Raw genomic sequence first — 12571 nt, 5'->3', positions numbered from 1 at the left:
AGATTTTTGAGCCTTATTAAAATACAGTCAGAAAAATAAAACATGAATACCCCAAAACTTCAAGTCAACCAGACTAATCATTACCAATGGAGCAGTTTAGCTAATATCACTGTCAAATAAGAAAATAATTGACTAGTCAGATTGACTTAAACCAAGATTTGTCTGAAGAGCTCTATTTTGTATGTTTCCCCCATCCATTACCCAATTATTCAGTTCCCCCAAAATACACAAACTGAATGTGTACACTTCTTAAGACATAGTTTTGTGTGTTGTATTAGGGTAGTATATTGGTTGGCTTGAAATAAATGTTTTTTGTTGAAACAGGGAGCAAGCTTTGCCCTGTATTCAGATCCAGTTACAGCGTGAGATCTGTGACTTTGGGAATCAAGTTGACATGCCGTCTGGAAATGGAAGCAAGTCATCGGGAGGCCTGCAAAAGACTTTCTCAAAACTGACTTCACGGTTTACAAAGAAAACTTCCTGCACCAGTTCAAGTAACAGTGGAAGTTACTCTATCCCCAGTACGCCTTCCAAAAATGTCTTCATAGGTAGCAACGCAGAGGAGAAAACTAAAATGCCCAGTAACATAGACACACGATTACAAAGTATTTTGAATATTGGTAATTTCCCTAGGACTATAGATCCATTACAACCAACTCAGAGCACAAGTAACCAAATAGTCAATGGATTTCTTGTTGAAAGGTGTGATAATTTCCTTAAAGGAGATGATGGCAAGGATGATAAAGGTATGAATTTACCAACTGACCAGGAAATGCAGGAGGTTATAGATTTCTTATCTGGTTTTAATATGGGCAAATCCCAGCAGACTTCTCCATTGGTGAAAAGAAGGAACTCTGTTCCATCTTCTGCAGCAACAGAACAAAAATCGGGAGCAGTGCAGCAACCACAGTCTATATCTCACTCATCTCTGCATCCTTCTCAGCAAGGGTTGTCACAGCAACAGCAGTCACAAAAGCAGCAGCAGCAGCAAATGCAGTATTATCAACATCTTCTCCAACCAATTGGAGCGCAGCAACAGCGTGTATCCAGTAAATGGGCGAATAATTCTTCACAGCAGTCAGCACAAGCAGTTGGGGCTGGATTGTCTCATATTAGTCACTGGAACAATCCTGGCTTCTCAGATCTGAGCTCTGATTTGTATAGTTTGGGTCTTGTGAGCAGCTATATGGACAGTATGGTGTCTGAGATGTTAGGACAGAAACCACAAGGACCTAGAAACAACACATGGCCAAACCATGACCAGAATGATGGAGTCTTTGGGATGTTGGGAGAAATTCTGCCTTTTGATCCTGCAGGTGTGTATCCTTTTTTCTTCAAATAATTACATTTTATTTATATTTTTTACAAAGTAAAGAATATTGTTAACTGTTGGTAATAATGGTAACAGTGCTTTTCATCAGTGGATCCCAAGTGTTTTACAAAGGTCAGTGGGCATTAACATCTGTGCACTTTTATTTTTAACCATTGAGTGAATTGAGGTACAAAGAGATTAAGGCCCCTATTTTTAAAGCCATTTAGTGCTGCACTCAGGGTCACAACATCTAACTGATTTAGGAGCCTAAATCTAATTTAAAAAAGGGATTTAGGCACTTCATCTAAATTCCATCTACTGACAATGGAGTTTAGACTCGTAAGTGCCTAAATCAGTTTTGAAAAGGTCGGAGATATAGGCTCCTAAATCAGTTATGCGTTGTAATCCTGAGCGCAGCAACATCTAAATAGCTTTAAAAATCTGGGCCTTAGTGACACCTTGCAAGTAATTGGCAAAGGAGGGAGTAAAACCTCAGTTTCTAGCCCTAATTTCAAGTGTTTCTGAAACTTTTTCATCACATGGACCACATCGCAATACAAAAAAGGATCCTTCATAATTATCTTCGTACTCACAACACATCTAATATCGAAAAGTTTCTGCTGTGCAGAAATTATGCAGTTATTAAAACTGCTTGGAGAGAGAGTAGTTGGACTGGTAGAGAAGTCCCTTCCCCCAACCATGACATTGTCTCTCAATTCATATGCACCTGAGGGCTATAGAGACTTTTTAGCAACCAACTCACTTGTTTCCTATTTGTATGTGGCTACTTTGTTCACTCATCTAGCTTTGCTGCTTACAGTGAGGCCTACCCATTGTGCTTACTCCAAAGGCAGTCAAAACCATTTGTTAAATTCCAAAAGGGTGGTGCTCTGACTAGGTTTATTAATGCTAAGAAGGAAAAAAAATATTCAGTGTAAGATAAGTATTTCTTTTAGAACTAAAATGAGAGGAGAAGTTACTTGCTGTGCCCAGAGGCCTTTTTCTTTACAAACAAACAAAAAAAAAAAAATACAACCAAATTTGGGGTCCCAATTACAGGGATGCTGTTAAGGTAAAATTGACCTAGAATTTAGATTTCGGGTTAAAAAAAAACAACAAATGTCCAATGGAAATGTTCCAATGAACTTTAAAACAAAACCCACAAAGTGTAATTTGCACCTCTTGTAGCATTTACATTATTGGACTGAGAACATGAATGCAAAACAAACCTTATTTTTTTCCTCCATGCTGAAAGGAATGTGGAAAGTAATTCAACAGAGTGAATATTTTCATTTACTGCTTTAATAAATTGTTACATAGGTAAAGAGATGGTTTTATATATGACTTGGTCTTTACGAAACTTAAGTTGACCTTTTTGCAATGGAAAAATCAGCTCCTCCTCCACTTGAGTGCCATATTCTGAGCGGAGTGGTAGGAATCCTTAACTCAGGCTTTGCTTAGTACAGTAAGTAAAGGAGAAACTAATTTTTGAAATTGTTTTAAAATAATGTGCTTAGAGCTTAATGTGATATGGCTAGATTTTAGTATATTTTGACCCAGTCCCACGTGACGTTCTCATAAACAAACAAGGGAAATGTGGTCTAGATGAAATTACTATAAGGTGGATGCTCAACTGGTTGAAAGACCATACTCAGAGTAGTTATCAATGATTCACTGTCTAACTGGGAGGACATAACTAGTGGGGTCCCACAGAGGTCTGTCCTGGGTCTGGTACTATTTAATGTATTCATTAATGACTTGGATAATAGAGTGGAGAGTATGCTTATAAAATTTGTAGATGACAGTGCAAGCACTTTGGAGGACAGAATGCTGCAAAAAGGCTAATATTTTAGGATGTATTAACAGGAGTGGTGTATGTAAAACACAAGAGGTAACTGTTCTGCTCTACTCAGCACTGATGAGGCCTCAGCTGGAGTATTGTGTCCAGTTTTGGGTACCACATTTTAAGAAAGATGTGGACAAATTGGAGAGAGTTCAGGGGAGAGCAGCAAAATGATAAAAGGTTTAGAAAACCTGAGCTATGAGGAAGGGTTAAAAAAAAAAGTGAGTTTGTTAAATGTTGAGAAAAGAAGACTGAGGAGGGACTGATAAGTCTTTGAACAAATCAACGGCTGTTCTAAAGGGGACAGTGATCAGTTGTTCTCCTTGTCCACTGAGAGTAGGACAAGAAGTAATCAACTTTATTTGCACCAGTGGAGATATAGGTTAGGTATTAGGAAAAACTTTCTAACTGAGAATAGTTAAGCCCTGGAATAGGTTTCCAAGGGAGGTTGTGGAATCCCTTGCAACTCCCACACAATTCCTTTTTGGGTCAGGACTCCTACAGTTACAACACTGTGAAATTTCAGATTTAAAGGGTTGAAATGAAATTTACGATTTTTAAAATCCTATGACCATGAAATTGAACAAAATGGACCATGAATTTGGTAGGGCCCTGACTATATTCCATAAGAATAAGGTTTATTTTTGCATCTACATCCCAAATTCCCCTTCTTTCCCCTGCCCCCCCTCATCAGTGTGTGACAGCTCATTCCACTAGAGCACAAGCAATGAATACGGCATCAGTTCAGGAGGTGCCCCTCCTTGATATCTGTGAAGCAGCCATGTGGGGCTCCATTCACACATTTGTGAGACATTGTCCTGGTGCAGGACTCCTCCGTTGATGTCTTGTTTGGGTGGTGCTCTTCCACTTAGCTCTGCCTTCTACATCCTCACACCCTCTTTCTACTTAAGTACTACTTGTTAGTCACCCACAGTGGAATACAATAGGGACCATCAGCTGAAGAAGGGGAAGTTACTGACCTGTAACTTAAGGTTCTTCCAGATGTGTGGTTCCTGTCAGTATTCCACTATCTGCCCTTCTTCCCCTCTGCTTCAAATCTTATCTGATTTGTGGTAGAGAAGGAACTGGAGAGATGGTCCCCCAGCCTTTATCCCTTCAGACAGAGGCACAAGGTGAGCCAGGGTGCATGCGCAGACCAATGGACACTGTTTTCAAATTCTCTGACTCATGGTGCACATGCATAACCCACAGTGGAATACAGAGAGGACCACATCTTGAGGGACCTCCAGTTACAGGTCAGTAACTTCCCCTTTCCCCTTATTCAGTATATGCAGATACTTTGTACCTCTTCGTCAATACATATTTTTTTTTTTCAGTTATCTAGTTATTTAGTACTATATATTGTTTCACGGAGAGTTATCAACTGTGTGATGGGTATTCATTGTTAGGATTTTTTTGCTGAGATAGACAGCCTAGTGAAAGGATTAAATGAAGGGATACTTACGGTAGAAATAGCTGACTATGTCAGCAATTGACTTTCAGATTTCTTTTTGTATATTCAGTTGGCTCTGATCCAGAGTTTGCCCGCTATGTAGCCGGGGTCAGTCAGGCTATGCAACAAAAAAGGCAAGCACAGCATATCCGTCGCCCAAGCAACACACGTAGCAACTGGCCTCTTCCTGATGATCCTCACAGAACCTGGCCTTTTCCGGAGTATTTCACAGAAGGGTAAGTGAGACCATAGCGTCCCCCTATACATTATGTTCTATCCGCTCTATGTTCAGGTTGAACATAGTGGAGAAATGCTGTAAATTACTAGGTGTTTCCTGATAGCTGTGTTAACTGCCATTGCTTCACTGGACTATGCTGTAATATTTTTCTAAAAATTACATAATTTTCAAGCGTAGTAGGTTTGATCATTTTCTGCTTTGTTGATATTGAAGTGTTAACATTAGCTTGAAATGTCCTTTAAACAAATATTTTAGTGCAGTTGTATTTATACAGTGTATTTTTAACCTGAACATAAGAAGTGACAGGTTTATAATGCTTAATTCAAAATGAGTTTATTTTAATGTCTTAAAGGCCAAGGATATTTATGATCAGGAATGATGCTATGAAGCCACTTGGTATATCAGGGGATTGAATTGAGCTTCCTAGACATTATCAACTAGATGCTGCTACTGTGGAGCAGCAAGAGCTGCTTAATCAACAAATGTGGATTCAGTCTTCAGTATATGTAGTGAGAGGGTTCTGAGGCTTGCTACATTCTCCAGTTCAGTGGTTCTCAACCTTTTCCATGCTCGGCCCAGGGGTTCTCACACTGGCAGTTGGGAGCCCTCAGCAGGTCACGAGGTTATTACATGGGGGTTGCGAGCTGTCAGCCTACACCCCGAACCCTGTTTTGCCTCCAGCATTTATAGTGGTATTAAATATATTAAAAAGTGATTTTAATTTATAAGGGGGGATCACACTCAGAGGCTTGCTGTATGGAAGGGGTCACCAGTACAAAAGTTTGAGAACTACTGCTGTGGCCTCATGTTGCAACACGAAAAAGTTTCAGGATCCTCTTCCCATTTGTCCACCAAGGGGGAGTGGTTGTTTGTGACCTGCCTTGTACACGAGTTTGCAGCCTCCAGGTAGAGCTCCCATGCTCATCTAAATCTGAAATAAATGTCTGAACCCTTTTGGAAATTCCTAGACCAAGTATCATTTGGATCTTCTGCCTGACTGAGAAGTTATGGTGCGTGCGTGTGTTTAATCTGAATACGTATATATGAATGAAGGAAAGAGATTTTCTTTTTTACATTAGATTGTTGCAGTTAATGCTGTTGTAGTGGCAGGACTATTACTGTAATAATAATGTAAATAGATAAAAAATATGCCCCCTTCTGCTTTCTGCACTATTGGGATTTAACTCAGGGGTCCCAGGAGTAGGGACTTCCCAACATTCAGCATTTAATATAAAATTCATGAACACTTCATGGCAGGTACTATGGTCAGGACAGTGTAGAAATGAAGACTGACTTCCTGTTTCCTTACAGTGATGTGACAAACAGCTGGTCCGGTAATCAAGGAGACTCAGCCAGCTCAAGTGATGAGACCTCCTCAGCTAATGGAGACAGTTTGTTTTCCATGTTCTCAGGGCCAGACCTTGTTGCTGCCGTCAAGCAAAGGAGGTGAGCAGATATGTTACTGTAAACATATGCCACTTGAATATTTTAATCCTAACTTCATAAAATAATGGCAAGACAAAGTGAAAATCTTGTGTGAGGAGTGTTCAATTGGTGGGATTGTGAGACAACCATATGAATTGAAACTTGGTCACATTGGTCATATGGATCTGTAAGTATGTGATCTTTATGGAAATGACTCACAAATCTCGCTAGTGAGCCATCACCACCACCAGTCTAGTATCTTTCTGATATCTTTTCACCAATGTCCATTTATCATCTCAAACTCAACATGCACAAAAGTGAGCTTTTGATCTTTTCCCACCTTACTCTGTCACTATGGGTAATACCCCCATCTTCCCAGTTACTCACCCTTTTAAACTGAGGGTCATCTTTCAGCTGGCCCTCTCTAGACTCATGTGTATAAACCCTACCACTTCTTCCTACTCTTCATCTCATGCTAAAATTCCCATCCAAACCTCCTTTATGCATCTTGATTACTGCAACTTCCTCCTTTCTGGCCTTGAGTGCTGTAGCCTTGTTCCCCTTAATTCTTCTTAATACTTGCTCTCCTTAATACTCAAAATGCTGCTGCTAAAATAATCTACCAGCCTGGTCATTCTTACCAAGTCAGGCCCCTATTTGAGTTCTTCCATTGATTCCCCCTTCAAATGGGCATCAGCCTCAGACTTCCTGTCTTTATCTTTAATGGTCATGTCAGCTTGGTCCCTCCTTTTCTGCATGCACAGCTGCATTTTTTTTTAATCATACAAAGCAAATAAACTAATGAGCTTGATGAATAGCTAAAACAGAGCCAAGGTGTTTAATCAGTCTCAAAGGTGAATTACAGCAGATTATTCCTGTTATACTACACATCACAACCGAATCATTTTCTACCTTCTGGAGGGATTGAAAGCTCTGCTGTGCCTCTGGAATTTTTCACTGATCTGATGGTAGGTGTGTCACGAAGAGAGGAGTAATGAGGAGGCCTAAATTAAAAAGTGAATTATTCAAGGCAGTAGGCCCCAGATCCTCAAAGGGATATAAGTGCCTTGCTCCCACTGGAATGAGTGGAAGTTAAATCTCTAAGTGCCTTTGAGGATCAGGGCCTAGATCCCCTACTGTAATTGAATATTAGGTTCCCAAGATATGTAGTTTTCAAAATCTGCCGCGTGGTTGCCCTTTGGTAAACCTAAACTATCAGCAAATACTAGTGCTGTGGCTGAACGTATTTTACAGAATCTCCCATAATAGCTACTGAATAATTTAGAGTCAAAACATGCAAATATAAGTAAATTTACCCATTTTGGGGGTTGGGTGCTGAAAGCCAATGGCAGCATGGCTAAATTTCCTGAAGCAGTGTGTCATCCTTGGGTATCTGTGGAGGTGTTGCCCTGAAAGCAGTGTGCTGGAGCAAGATGTGGGTAAGGTTAATACATGCAGAAAGCAAGTGAAGGATGGTCAAAACAATAAAGGAGTAGGGTATGGACTGAAGTGTCTGCAGCATAGGAGTTATACCTGAGGCTTTAAGGGCTCAAGAACCAAACTTCAGAAACTGCTTTTGCAGAGTTAGATGAAGTGGAATGTCTGTAAGCAGTCGCAGAAAAAAGCAGCAGCTGAATGTAGAAGAGTGAAAGCAGGGAAGCAAGCTGACAGAGAATGTAACAGTGTGTGTTATATTGACAGATTCATTCTGGTAGTCCTGTTGATGTCAAAATCGGTTTCCAGGATAATTTTTTGGGGGTGGGGTGGGGGAGACGGAGGGAGAAGACACAACTCCTTGACAGACTTCTGATACTAGAATCTTCCAAATGGAAGGTAAAAAATCCCATGTATCTGGGCTGCAGGTGTCATAAAAATAGTGCTGGTGTTTCTTGCTTATCAGCAAATACTGTACTGTGGTTTATTTTAGTTGTTGTTTTTTTATAACTAAAAGAGCCTATCCATAGCTTTAGGTAATCATGACATTTAACTAAAATATATATGAAACTATACAAGAGCATGGCAGAATGCTGAGCAAGGGCAGATTTGCAAAGGACTTAGTAAAAGTTGGGCCTTCTTTTATGATGTGTAAAAGCCTGAACATTGCGGGTTTTAGGATTTTTCATCTCATTTATTTTTTTTCTTATGCCTTGTCTATCCTTACGGCAGCTTGTAGAGTACAGGGACTACACACATAGTTACACGCTAGTGCAGTCTGAGAACCATAACTAGGTCCTGAAGTTAGCTTGACAAAGGTCAGATATGAAGCATCTACATACTCAGAACTGTTCCATAATCTTCTTTACAATCTTAATCAGACATAGAAGATTAAAAATAGGTCTATAGTTGGCAAACCTGGCAATACCAAGCAAGTTTCTTGAATCAGTTTTACATATGTTTCCATAAAGGTTTCAGGTGAGAGAGGAAATAATTGGTTTTCCCGAGAACCCCTCAGCGCCAACTGAAAAAGGGTTCACTGTTCTGAAACATCAACTCTGACCAGGCCTGACTAACTTATTACACCCAACACATTGCTTTCTTAGTAGTTAGCCAAAAAGGGCTGAGTAAGGTGTCTAATAAAAGCTCATATCGTACAGTCAAGTCTTCTGGAAATGAACAAAAATCAGTTGTTCCTGCTGCTAGTACTAGATCTATTAATACCAGTGATCACAAGTGCTTACAGGCCCAAGCAGAGTATATAGGACTGCCTTAGGCTGGCTTCATTCTTTTCTCTAAGGGTAGTTCTGGATAATCAGTTTTCTGTCCTGGGGGATGTGCCATATGGGGTTTCACAAATTTCCAATTTTCAATGGATGTATGGTGGCCTACTGAGCTGTAGTGTGCGCAGCGTGCTGAGGCCGCTTGGTGTTCTGTCCACTTTGTCTGATTCTGTGGGTGTGATGAAGAGTAATGCACACTGGAAAACATGATCCCAACTATACATATAAAATGACGGGGTCTGAATTAGCTGTTACCACTCAAGAAAGATATTGGGAGTCATTGTGGATAGTTCTCTGAAAACATCCATTCAATGTGCAGCAGCAGTCAAAAAACTAACGTTAGGAATTATTGGGAAAAGGATAGATAATAAAACAAAATGTCATATTGCCACTATCTATATCCATGCTATGCCCACAACCTTCTGGTTGTCCCACTGGGAAAAAGTAGAGAAGGGCAATAAAAATGATGAGGGGTATGGAACAGCTTCCATGTGAGAGATTAAAAAGGCTGCAACTGTTCACCTTAGAAAAGAGAATTAAGGGGGAATATGATATAAGTCTCTACAATCATAGATGGTGTGAAGGCAAATAAGAAAGTATTATTTATTCCTTCACCTAATACAGGAACCAGGGGTCACCCAATGTGATTAATAGGCAGCAGGTTTAAAACAAACGTAAGGAAATACTTCTTCACACAACACAGTCAACCTGTGGAACTCCTTGCAAGGGATGTGGTGAAGGCCAGAAGTATAACTGGGTTCAAAAAAGAATTAAGTTCAGGGAGGATAGGTCCGTCAGTGGCTATTAGACAAGATAGTCGGGGATGCAACCCCATGCTGTGTGTCCCCCTAAGCCTCTGATTGCCAAATGCTGGAATTGGATGACGGGATGGATCACTCAGTAATTTCCCTATTCTATTTATTCCCTCTGAAGCAGTGTCTCTCAACCTTTCCAGACAACTGTACCCCTTTCAGGAGTCTGATTTGTCTTGCGTACCCCCCAAGTTACACCTCACTTAAAACCTATTTGCTTACAAACTCTGGCGTAATACAAAAGTGTCACAACACACTATTACTGAAAAACTGGTTACTTTCTCGTTACCACCATATAATTATAAAATAAATCAACTGGAATACATTTTGGTGTATAGTATATAGAGCAGTATAAACAAGTCATTGTCCGTATGAAATTTGAGGTTGTACTGATTTCGCTAGTGCTTTTTTTGTAGCCTATTATAAAACTAGGCAAATATCTAGATGAGTTGATATACTCCCTAGAAGACCTCTATGTACCCTTGGTTGAGAACCACTGCTCTGAAGCATCTGGCAGTGGCCATTGTCAAAAAACAGGATACTGGGCTAGATGGACCATTGGTTTGTCCCACTGTGGCCATTCTTATAATTACTCACCATTAGGGCATTTAAATGAGAACTTTCTATAGCTGGTGATTAAAATATACACCTCTACCCCCATATAACGCAGTCCTCAGGAGTCAAAAAATCTCACCGTGTTGTAGGTGAGATTGCATTATATTGGGGTAGGGAGAGGAACCACTCCCCGTCCCAGCTCACCTCTGTTCTGCCTCCGCCTCCTCCCTGAGTGTGCCGCCACCCCTGCTCCACTTCTCTCTCCCTCCCAGGCTTGCCATGCCAATCAGCTGTTTGGCCCTGCAAGCCTGTAAGGGGGCGATGGGGGGAGAGGAGAGAAGCAGAGCGGCGACGTGCTCAGGGAAGGAGGCAGAGATGAGCTGGAGCAGGGAGTGGTTCCTCTGCTCCCCGTTACTTGCTGCCGCCTTCCCCGGGGCCCCCCTGCCCAGTTCACCTCCGTTCCACCTCGTCCTACACTTCTCTTCCCTCCCAGGCTTGCCGCACCAATCAGCTGATTGGTGCGGCAAACCTGGGAGGGAGGAGAAGTGGAGCTGTGGTGTGCTCGTGGGAGGAGGCGGAGCAGAGGTGAGCTGGGGTGGGGAGGGCCGCAGCAGGTAACAGGCGGGTGCAGAATAAATGTTTGTGGTAACACAAATTTGGATACGAGGTAAAGCAGCCCTGACCCCTGGAGTGCTGCTTTACCGCGTTTTATCTCAATTCAGGTTGTATCAGACCACATTTTATCAGGATAGAGGTGTACCTACTTAAACCAAACAAAACAAGGGGTGGAAGTTGTTAATACTGTGTTAAAATTGTGTTTAAGAGCTTCTGATCAAATCAGCCATTGACAGAGGAGCTGTTATGCGTTCCAAATTTTAACACAATCTTTTTAGTACTTGAGCTCATTTCAGTTCACTTCTCTGTCACCAGCTACAAGCCAGACTCTGTACTTGCTGTAACAGAGAGCTTGGGAGCTACACTACACTCCTGAAGGATTTCTATTACTCTGGCTTCAGTGTATGAGTACTCAGAAAGATATGGTTTACTATATACAACTGGACAGAAAAAGGGTGGGCAACTAATTTCAAGATTCATAGACTCTTATAGATTCATAGACTCTAGGACTGGAAGGGACCTCGAGAGGTCATCGAGTCCAGTCCCCTGCCGTCATGGCAAGACCAAATACTGTCTAGACCATCCCTGATAGACATTTATCTAACCTACTCTTAAATATCTCCAGAGATGGAGATTCTACAACCAGCCTAGGCAATTTATTCCAGTGTTTAACTACCCTGACAGTTAGGAACTTTTTCCTAATGTCCAACCTAAATCTCCCTTGCTGCAGTTTAAGCCCATTGCTTCTTGTTCTATCATTAGAGGCTAATGTGAACAAGTTTTCTCCCTCCTCCTGATGCCACCCTTTTAGATACCTGAAAACTGCTATCATGTCCCCTCTCAGTCTTCTCTTTTCCAAACTAGACAAACCCAATTCTTTCAGCCTTCCTTCATACAACCTAGCCTCGTAAGGCATTTGATACAGTCTCGCATAGATATCCTTATCGATAACTAGGCAAATACAATTTAGATGGGGCTACTATAAGGTGGGGGCATAACTGGCTGGATAACCGTACTCGGAGATGGTTATTAATGGCTCCAATCCTGCTGGAAAGGTATAACAGTGGGGTTCTGCAGGGGTCTGTTTTGGGACCGCTCTGTTCATATCTTCTACAATGACTTAGATGTTGGCATGAAAGTATGCTTATAAGTTTCGCGACGATACCAAACTGGAGGGATTGCAACTGCTTGGGGACAGGGTCAATTCAAAATGATCTGGACAATTGGAGAATGGCTGAGGTAAACCGGCATGAAGTTCAATAAGACAAATGCAAAGTGCTCCACTTAGGAAGGAACAATCGGTTTCACACATACAGAATGGGAAGATTGTCTAGGAGGGAGTATGGCAGAAAGATCTAGGGTCATAGTGGACACAGCTAAATATGAGTCACAGTGTGATACTGTGCAAAAAAGCAAACGTGATTCTGGGATGCTATACGATGTGTTGTAAACAGACCGAGAAGTCATTCTTCGCTCTACTCTGCGCTGTAGGCCTCAACTGGGTATTGTGTCCAGTCTGGACCGCTTTCAAGAAGATGTGGAGAATTGGAGAGGGTCCAGAGGAGCAACAAGAATGATTAAGGTCTTGAGAACATTGACTA

General features: G+C 41.3%; 1 protein-coding gene across 3 annotated transcripts in view; it reads left to right on the top strand.

The window, feature by feature from the left end:
- Positions 1–12571, top strand: part of GARRE1 (granule associated Rac and RHOG effector 1) — a 105652-nt gene that overhangs the window by 88120 nt on the left and 4961 nt on the right. For all 3 annotated transcript variants that reach the window (XM_032766699.2, XM_075073778.1, XM_032766700.2), the window contains 3 exons: positions 325–1316; positions 4679–4844; positions 6158–6292. In XM_032766699.2, the coding sequence (XP_032622590.1) occupies positions 325–1316; positions 4679–4844; positions 6158–6292 (1293 nt within the window). The remainder of the gene's footprint in view (positions 1–324; positions 1317–4678; positions 4845–6157; positions 6293–12571) is intronic.

This window comes from Chelonoidis abingdonii, chromosome 19 (genome assembly GCF_003597395.2).
Source record: "Chelonoidis abingdonii isolate Lonesome George chromosome 19, CheloAbing_2.0, whole genome shotgun sequence".
Classification (NCBI taxonomy): Eukaryota; Metazoa; Chordata; order Testudines; family Testudinidae; genus Chelonoidis; species Chelonoidis abingdonii.
The sequence above is the reverse complement of the archived record's forward strand: the minus strand, read 5'-3'. Positions and strand labels throughout refer to the sequence as shown.